At 41.0% G+C, this 10,388-nt stretch overlaps 1 protein-coding gene across 1 annotated transcript in view; it reads left to right on the forward strand.

Annotated features, from left to right (window-relative positions):
- Window positions 1-10,095, forward strand: part of LOC121880298 — a 30,549-nt gene extending 20,454 nt beyond the window's left edge. The window contains exons 4-5 of the mRNA XM_042387455.1: window positions 2,316-2,471; window positions 2,845-10,095. Coding sequence (XP_042243389.1) covers window positions 2,316-2,471; window positions 2,845-6,272 — 3,584 coding nt within the window. The 3' untranslated portion in view covers window positions 6,273-10,095. The remainder of the gene's footprint in view (window positions 1-2,315; window positions 2,472-2,844) is intronic.
- The last annotated feature ends 293 nt before the right edge of the window (window positions 10,096-10,388 follow it).

Raw genomic sequence — 10,388 nt, forward strand, 5'->3', positions numbered from 1 at the left:
TTTACGTATTAGTCTTTCGTGGGGGACCCTGTTGAAGGCTTTGCTAAAGTAGAGGTAAACCACATCATACAATAATAGTGTCCGTCATTCACTGATTCGAAAACAGCTGAAAAGAATTATATTGTCAGACTTGAACGCCCATTTGTGAAGCCATGTTGGGATTTGTTGATTAATTTGTGTTTCTCGGTTGTGATTTCGAATTGAGTTTGAAATTATTGCTTCCAGTAATTTCCCTGCAATTAATGTTAAACTAATTGGACGGTAGTTAGAGGATAGTGATCTATCTCCCTTCTTGAAAATTAGTATCACATTCACTATCCTCCAGGATTCTGGTACTACACAGGTTTCTAAGGACATGATGAATATCTCGTCGGGACCTGGTGACTTATTAGGTTTTAGTTTATCTATTTGTTTACTAACATCGTTACTAGTCACTACTATCTCACTTAATCTATTTCTTCACTATCTTCGTATATAGTTGGTGCCTTGGGAATCATGTTTATATTTTCGGTGATGAAAACTGTTGAAAAATATCTATTCAGATTAATGATCATTTATCCACCGTTATCAATTAATTTGCCGGTATCCGACTGTATTGGTCCAATCTCGTCTCGAGCTTTAGTTTGATATATTTGAAAAAAAACCTTTAGGAATTAGTCATGATGCTCAGGTTACCAGATATCTGCCTCCAATGCCTGTTACAATTCGCCCAAGTCAATTATTATTATTATTATTATTATTATTATTATTATTATTATTATTATTATTATTATTATTATTATTATTATTATTATTATTATTATTATTATTATTATTATTATTATTATTATTATTATTATTATTATTATTATCATTATTACTAATATTATTATTAGTAGTAGTAGTAGTAGTATTTTTTTGTGTGCTGAGGTTGTTACAACAAAATTTGTGGAGCCCTGAAGGGACACATGACTTTTATAGAAATACCATAGACTACAAGGGAAATGTTTGTATTTAGAAAAAATGAGTATATGATTAGACTGAGTATGGAGACGCATTTAATGTTGGACACAAAAAAGACTAAAGATTCAGATACTAACTATAGAAGAATTTACCTGCTCCGGCTTGATATAAGATACCATATGTATACATAGAATGTAACTCGAGTACATGTTTCAGTTTTCTCTTAAGTAATTTCATTAACAAAACGTGAGCAAATTTTATGTCCACATACCTGTATACTGTATTGGACACAAGACAGTTTCACGGCACCATTTCAAAATCAGATTGGCGGCGCGCGCATTACAACACAGTTATACATCACCAATAAAAGGCATAGATCTTTTAACTGAAATCAGGATTAAGATTAATGAAAAGAGTAAAATGTATCGTATGAAATTTATTACAATTCTAAAAAAAAAAAAAGCTCCAAAGACTTACAAATCAGCACATATAAATTACTATAGATTTATGTCACATTCTGCTATGAGAAATATAGCTAACAAATAGAAAATTCGAATTTGAACTGTAGAAATTCTGTACTATGAAAACAGGAGAGAAAAAAAAGACATGACAAATATAAACAATAGGAAACAATCTTTATTTACTGCAAAAAAGTAATAATGAAATAAAAAAAATACAATAGATACAATTGCACGACTTAATGGACATTACACATATCTTCTTTTGTCCTTTTCAATTTAAATTTGAATTAATTTTAATACATAAAAATAATGTGATAAATGTGGTAAATAATATTCTAACACCATGTCGCAGTGTTGTAACCCACCTAGATGGTCCTTATTCTCACTTGACTCAGCCATGTCAATAGCGATTTTTTTTTACATGTTTGTTTCTGGCTAAATAAACTGTTTCAATATCAATATCAGCGCTCCATATGTACTAGCTTTTGCTGACTCTGGGCCCCCCCCAAAAAAAAAAATGGTCACGGCCTTGCAACATTGTCTCCACAGCAGCAGTAGCATTTGTGATCTGTTAATGTTTAAACTTTGCGCTATGATTTCTTTTCTTCTTTGATCGAGAGTACCATTGATCACGATCATTGGGAGAAATAGAAGATCGTCTTACTCTCGCTTGTTGTTTCCATTCGTGAATGTTTTGTTTACAATTGCCGCGCTTACAATTAACCCATAATGCTCAGCAAGGGGTGCCGTATTACCAACCTTGGCTTTCTACCAGCCCCATATAATATAATATTTACGTTTTATCCGTAAGATCAACTTTGATAAGAGAAGATCATTTTTATCTTAGCCTTCCTTGCCCGTCTTTCAAACTCAGTCATCTCCCAATCAGGTAGCACATTGCTATGCCCTCAGGTAACCCTTGGAACTGTACTTGTGATTCCCAATGGATACTGAAGATTGTTCACCATAATGCCTCCATCACAGCTACATCCGGCACCATCACTATAAACACTCCCACATGTTCCTCTCCGCTTCACCTGCGACATCGAGAATTGATTTCCTTAACAGGTGTGTAATTATGTTATTATCTTTCTCTTCATTTATTTTTTGCTTCAGGAGTCAGATACAAAAATCCTCAAACCAACTTATCCATCAGGATTCCGGCCAAGTCCTAAGAGGCCTGTCCTTAAGAGTCCCAGTCCTACATAGTTCCAATCCTCATGAAACTCATTCCTATTGGATCCCAATTCTCATGGTTAAGTTAGGTTGGGGCTAGTAGGGGGGCCTGTCAAGATTGTGGCTCATTTGACCTACAACCTCTTGGCGTTGTAAAAGTGATGTGTACTGTAAATATGCATATTATTTAAGATTGATTTTTTTTACTATATCACCGTCATTTTAAGCTGTCACACTAACCAAATTTTCCAATTTCAATTTCTAGAGTCCGAAATTTGTCTGTCTAAAGTGTCGGCAACAGACAGTCAAGTCGTGTATGTTGGCGATGACGTGGATGGTTTGCTGAAAGAATCTTTCGCTTCCCTCCACCTACTGAATGTGACTGCCCTCAATCATCAGACACTCATCATCTCCTGGAGGGTTGATGCTGAGTTCTACTCCCTCTCTAAACCTTCTTTTGAGCCTCTGTCATGGGCCGTCACCCTGCGAGAAACACGAGAGGACCCTAGAATGGCCGCAGCCACCAGGATTAAGTTAGAAAAGTACAAGGAAGAGCGACATGGTAGGAGGCCAAGCGACTCACTTTTCACGGACATGTTGCATGGTCTTGAGCCTGAAACACAGTACACACTTTGCCTAACGCCTGTTCAAGGGCAACACCTCTTTACTCGCCCAGATAATTGCCGTCAAGCTACAACCCTCGCCAAAATATTCTTTACCACTACAACTGCAACTACGACTGAAGCCCCGAGGATGGTGCCCTTTGTAACCACAGAGAACTACTCTGTTAAGACTGAGAGAGTGAGTTTAGTACAAGAGTCTCGGCGCGTAAACTTGTCATGGAATGTCACCGTCTCTTACCATCGCAAGTCCAACACGCCAGTTATATTACTTCATCCTCTGGGTTGGAAGATTTCGTATCGTCGCTTCGGTGAGGAGAATGATATGGAGGTTATCCTGGTTAGCCGAGGTGGTGAACCAGTTCAGAACTTCACCAACCATTATTTCATCGAGGGTCTTGAACCTGGCACTGGTTACACTGTTTGTTTCCGTCCCATGTCTAACCAGGAAGTGAGTGAGTCATTGGCCAGTAACACAAGCGGGTTAGGTGATGTGATTCCTCAAGCACAATCTCAAGTCTCCAGGAACTCCGAGTTTTTCATCGAGACTACAAGAGGCCGCAGTATACAATCACATATTGAATACCAATTTGTCGACACTTACGTTAACAAGGGTCTACCGTCATCGCTGCCGGACAACTCCGAAATTCATACACGAAAACCTTCCAAGAAAAACTTTCAGTCAAAATCATCAACGCTTCAGTCACAAGGAAACAACTCAACATTCTCATCACAAGGAAACAATACAACATTCTCATCACAAGGAAACAACCTAACATTCTCATCACAAGGAAACAATACAACATTCTCATCACAAGAAAACAACCTAACATTCTCATCACAAGGAAACAATCCAACATTTTCATCACAAGGAAGCAACCTAACTTTTTTATCAGAGGATGCAGGTCGATCACCTCCTCGGAACATACCACAAATTCCAAATTTTCCATCCTCAGGATCATTTGTACCAATCTCATCGAACATCACACCAGCGCCGCGCCTGCAAACTTCTCCCAATCCACTTCGAACCCGGTCTGGAGGAAACTTTGTTTACACCAGCACTGGAGAAAGGATTGCTCTTCCAGCGACGTCTTCTGGGTCTGTTTCCCCCTTCAGCTTGCCATCTATTGTTGGGCCGAGTGTAAACATTGGATCCAGAAGTCCACCGATCTCTTCACCATTGCCCATTAACTCGAGACAGAGATTCATATATGAATTTGATGAAAAAAAAAATGAAAATCTCTTTCAACAAACTTTTCCATATGATTTGACGACAGAAGCTCCTAGCACCACGACTCAAAGGCGCCAATTGCATACGTACGAAATAAAAAGTAAGAGATCAATTACAGAAGACTTCGATACTCGATACGAAAAGACTTTAGAGTCTGAGATCATTCAGTACTGTCAAGAAATTGTCACCGCTAATGAAAATGACATAATAGCACCAGTCGCTATCGCTTCTGTTGCGTCCAGCTTGAGCACTATGTTGCTGGTGATAATCTTTTGTTGGTGCTGCCCGAAGAAGTGCCGTCACAGGAAAAGTGAGAGGGGCGACAACACCCAAAAGATCAACACCATCTCTGCCCCAACACCTGTTAGCCTTTATTCTGGTCACAACTCCATCATCACAGGATCTGTCATCGGCAAAAGTGATGGAGATCTAAAATCCACTTCGTCTTCCAGGACGATGTACCTAGATTGTGGAGGCAATAGCAACCCGGGGAAGACGGTGCGCTCAGTGTCGATAACTTCAAGCTCCGGTTATCTGACGCCTCTACAGATACCCAATGGAGTTGCTAATGACCCTGGGCAAATGCTCAGGAACGATCAGATAAAATATTTGGCTTCTATGAATGATCGTCTCCCCCATCAACACAAGGACTTACAGGACTTTCATCCGGGCTATGACATTCCACCAACGTCATATCACAAGTCGCTCTATGGATATGATTATCCTCATCCGACTCCTGTTAATCCAATAGGGACTCACAACAGCCAATGTGACAAACCAGAAACTCTTAATGAATTAAAAATTTCCTCACAGGAAAACAGTGTCGCCAATTACAATTACCGAGAATCAAGAACAATGCATCCAGAAATGAACTTGAATATTCCTTTTGATCATAACAAGAGCTCTGATTTAAGCAAGAGCATTGACTTGAACAAGAGCCTAGAGTCCAACAACAGCCTTGACCATAATTATGTATCCCCTAAGGATTTGGGCAACAAGCCTCGTACTTACATCAAAAACGCACCAACAAATTTTCGCCATCGCAAGTTTAGCTTTCCACAACAAGTAACCATTGAACAGTTGTCATCAGATACTTCGTCGAGTTCACAAAGCCAAGAATATAGTCACCATCCCTTATCGGTACCTAGACTGCTCAGCAACTCAGCCCCTGATTTAGCTAACGTTGAAGAAATTCCCACATCCCTTCAAGATGCCCAGGTATCAGAAAAAACAGCTTCAGCACGGCTCAGCTACCATATCAGTAATGAAAAAAACAATTCTCTTCCGCGACTCTCCAAAGAGGAGTCAAATGAGGTAAAATCCCTGCCGCCCATACACCCATTGCCACCAAAAAGTCTATCTAAATCTAAGACACCAACTAAGCCCAATGAGATGAATGGCTATACAAACCTCCATCCGTCTGATGGTGACCCTAGTCAACAACGAAATGCAAGATCCAAAAAGGATGGCGACGTGTACAGCACATGGACCAGCACGCATCCGAGTCATACGAGAGGGCTGTCCAGCTTGGGTGAGGTGGTGCTCACCGGCGGGACCCTTATAGAGGTGCCTGAGGGGTATGTCGTTCCAAACCCTCCCAAACCAGCACGCTCCCTCAGGCTGCTTGTTCAGAGCCAACAAAGAGTTGAAAATTCTGAGATGCATAAAAAAGAAACACCGGAGACTGTGTCGTCTCTTGCACCCCAGGGAAACCCACCGAGAAGACTTGCTCCCCTCGTAATCCCTAATGATACCAAGGGAGAGAAAAGCCAGATAACCCACATCATCACTCCCGAAATAGATTCAAATCGATTAGTAATCAGGACAGGGATGCCGGTATAGTCAAAGAGATTTTCTGTAGTTATGGATTTATAGGTGAAGCGTTCTTATGTACATAAGAAAATATATCTTAATCCTTGTAAATAAAACTTCACAATGAATAATAATATCCAAACATCATAAGCACAACTTTACATTGTGTTTGACATTTAATATGTTTATTTTAGAGGCTTGGGTTTCAGGTACAGTAGTGTACGGTACATTGCTACTGGTGTCACCAAGCAACCTCCTTCCTCCTAGGTGCTGTCGTTCCACATTGGTTACGTTCTCTGCCTCAGAAATTTAAATCGGAAGCGCCCCCTGCAGACGTTCCACTCCCCACTCTATTCGAGGATCCCAACGCTTTTACTCAAAACTGGAAGAGATGGACCTTCATCCACCTGTTCCCTCCACCCAGCAGCAAGCTCCTTCTCAAAGTGTGCTACAGGGCGGGTCTGACTAAAAGCTCCCCTGCGACCGTGGTGCATGAAGCCTCTCTGGAGGTTCCCCAACCTCCTTTTTTTTTGAGTCACACTGTCTGGTAGGACAAAATCTTGGACAAATGGGGAAATCCTTACTCTTACACGAGTGGCATTTCTCCATTCCTGCCTGAAGGACCGCATCTCTGCGCGTGGTGGAAGACGTCCTCATAGGGCTAAGGCCCTCAACCACAGTACCAGTCGTGCTGGAAGGCATCCCAGAACCTTCTCAGGGAGAAAATGTTGTAGGATCTGAAGGGGTTAATTGTCTTGCAGTTCATATCTCCCTCTTGAACGAGAAAAGACGGATGGCACTTACCATCTCTTCACTCGTAACAGTGCGCCAGCGATCGGTTCAACTTCTCAAGAGGAGCTTCTTTATTCAACGCTCTCCACCACACCCGGAATGTCCCTTCTGGTCGGTCCAAAAAGTCCTCTCCTTTAAGGGGCAAAGTCTCGGCGTGATTCCACAGTAGCTGACAGAATACTGTTCTTCACAGCACTTGCAACGGGACTGCGGGCCTCCCAACTGGTAGCTTTAATTCGCTACCCCAGCTGGCAGCTTTAATTATCAAGTGAGGCTGACGAAGGAATCCGAAAGAATTACTGCCTTCGTCACTCCTGATGGGCTTTGGCAGTACAAAATCCTCCCCTTTGGGCTTCGCAATGCCCCTGGGACATTCGAGAGGGCTATGAATGTGGTGAAGTCTGGGCTTCCTGGTGTCTGTGCTTACTTGGATGACCTGCTAGTGACAGCAGCTACTTGGGAGGAGCACACGGGGCGACTTAGTGCCCTTTTCGCCCGCCTGTCGGAGTACAAATTTAATGTCAACCTGGCTAAAAGTGAGTTTGGCCATGCAACCCTCACCTACCTTGGCCATGTGGTGGGCCAAAGGAGGGTGACTTGAGTCAATGCAAAGATAGAAGCTCTACAGCGAATCCCGCCTCGTGCTGATCGAAAAGCTCTGCGTAGATATGGCAGGATTCTACCAAAGATTTTGTAAGAACTTTGCACAAGTGTCTGATCCTTTGACAGACTTAGTCAGCCCCAAAAGAAGGGATTTGTGGACAAAGGCATGCCAGGTTGCATTTGAAACCCTTAAACGCCTGTTAACCTCAAGTCCAATGTTGAAAGTGACAGATTTTGACAAGCCTTTTGTGGTTCAAGTTGATGCCTGTAATGTAGGTGTGGGTGCTGTGTTGCTACAGTTTGAAAACGATATACTACACCCAGTTTGCTTCCACAGTGTGAAACTAAAACCACATCAGCGTGGTTATGCCACAATAGAAAGGGAAGCTTTGGGGCTTTTGTTGGCATTAGAAAAATTTGCAGTGTATATTGAGGGTTGACCATATACCGTAGAGGTGTACACAATTCACAATCCCTTACAATTTGTACAGAGGATAAAAAAATAAAAATCTAAGGTTACTGAGGTGGGCTTTAGCACTACAGCCCTCCAATTTTTAAGTAAAACATATTAAAGGGAAACACAATCTTTTAGCAGACACCCTGTCTCGTGACATATAAAAGTTTTCTTCTTTTGTTAGTAAACTTTTTACATAAGGAGGGAGATGTTCCGACTGTCCTCCAGAAGTTTAATTTCTTAGTATGAAATACGTTGGTTCGGATGGTGTGTGTGTGTTTAGCTCGAGCAGTTTTGCTCATTACTCATCCACATTGAATGATTCATGATTTAAGTATTAACTTTGCTTATTACTTTGTGTAGTTACTATATTATGTTTGAGTATATTATATTTTATTGTATTAGGTTTGTATATAGGTTAGATAAGTGGAACTTATGTCAATAGGTAATTTAGATAAAGTTTATGTTTTGGCCAATCAGGATATAGTATGTCAGTATTTGGTAGTAGAGAGGTGACGTCGGTGACCTAATGGTACACTCTAGTCAGTCTAGGCACAGCTGTCTTAAGTTAAGCTGTATACCCTCTCTCTGGTGTTTTGGGAGTTGGCATTTAATTATTGAGAATTGTTTTGCTTGATATTGATTTTGTGTGATCTTGTTGGACCTTCAGTCCTTACTCAGCCACTTTCAAACATCTTGTCGTATTATTATTGTAAGTGATTTTATTCTATGTATATTATGTGGTGGTGGGAATAAGTTAATAAATGTTTATATGTTTATTGACTTGTTTAGGTTTTGACCTGTTAACTTCTCCTTTGTTGGGGGAACTTGGGATTAAGAATATAATAATAAATACTGATATATTTGAAAGGCTTGAATAATTTGTGTTTATGTAACGACCTACCCTAGGGTCATAACAGTATTCAACCTGAACGAAGGGTTCAAAGTCATTTACCAAAATGAAAATGATGCAGACAAACTGTTACCCACCAAGGCAAAACAAATCCTTGCCAAGAAAGGATTAAATGTGGTCATGCCTCACGAGCTAAGAGCCAGGAGATCAGTTTTCGTAAGGAAACTAGATTTTCAAATAGGAGGGCAAACGGCAGACTTTCTGAATGCAGACATTGAGAATAACAATGAAGGACTTAAAGTAGAAGAGATAATCAAGATAAAAGACTACACGCACGTAATGAAGATTTGTTTCGAAGAAACGGCTATGGCAGACAAGGTCCTCCAGTGCGGCTTCTTAGCATGCAACATGTCGATATCCCCTCACCAAGTAAAAAGAGAAAAATACATCAGTCTCCTGACATGTTTCACATGGTATGAATATGAAGAGCATACCACAAGGGACTGCCCTGAAAAGGAAAAGAAATTCTGCTCCAAGTGTGTAGAGGAAGGACATGTTTACATGTAGTGCAACAACACCAACAAAGGCTACGTAAACTGTAAAAGGAACGGGGACGTGCACCACACCCGCCCAACCATGGCCATGTCCTGCCCCATCAAAAAGACCCTCATCAAGTACAAGCAAGAGCAGGAAGACCAACGAGAAAGGATGAAAGACCAGAGCACATATGCTGAAATAGCAAAGAGGGCCGTGAAAGAGGCAACAAAACCAACTACTGATACCAGAATCAAATTAAGTAACACTGATCATTACAAGGTAATGTTGATCATGCTACATGCTCAACTTCATAACATCATAGCCCCAGGATCATATGCCGACGAGTTCAATAGGATGCTTAAAATAAAAACATGCCGCCAATGAATTTTCGTGCAAACCCAAACTCAGCAAACTTGTTACACGCCACCAGCACCCCAGAGCTTAATGAACACTTCAGACAACGATTAACCACGCCCAAGGACACAATACCACCGACAGACCAGGATAACATACGGGAAAATGCTGAACGACCTGGAGACTTGACTGAGAAGGCGAGAGGCCCAAGACTGACACAAGGAACGGGAACAAAAAGGAAATCAGCGGCCAAGAAGAATGAAAATGAAATGGAAATCGATTTCCTAACAACAAAAGCTCCCCAATGCCTGAGGAAGCAGCAGATATAGGACAAAGGTTTTATCAAACCACAAGAATACCATAACCACCACACAGAAAACCCGCTGGAAAAGTCATTGAAGACTTAGTAACAGCTAACGAAATAGTTTAGCAATACACAGACGAACGGCATGACAAAGAAACTGTATTAAACATGATTAAAAAAGACAAATAAAATTCGGCACAAAAGAATTTTTTGTAATCACGGAAGCTGACCTCAAAAGGGAGTCATAGG

This window comes from Homarus americanus, unplaced genomic scaffold (assembly GCF_018991925.1).
Source record: "Homarus americanus isolate GMGI-L3 unplaced genomic scaffold, GMGI_Hamer_2.0 scaffold20930, whole genome shotgun sequence".
NCBI lineage: Eukaryota > Metazoa > Arthropoda > Malacostraca > Decapoda > Nephropidae > Homarus > Homarus americanus.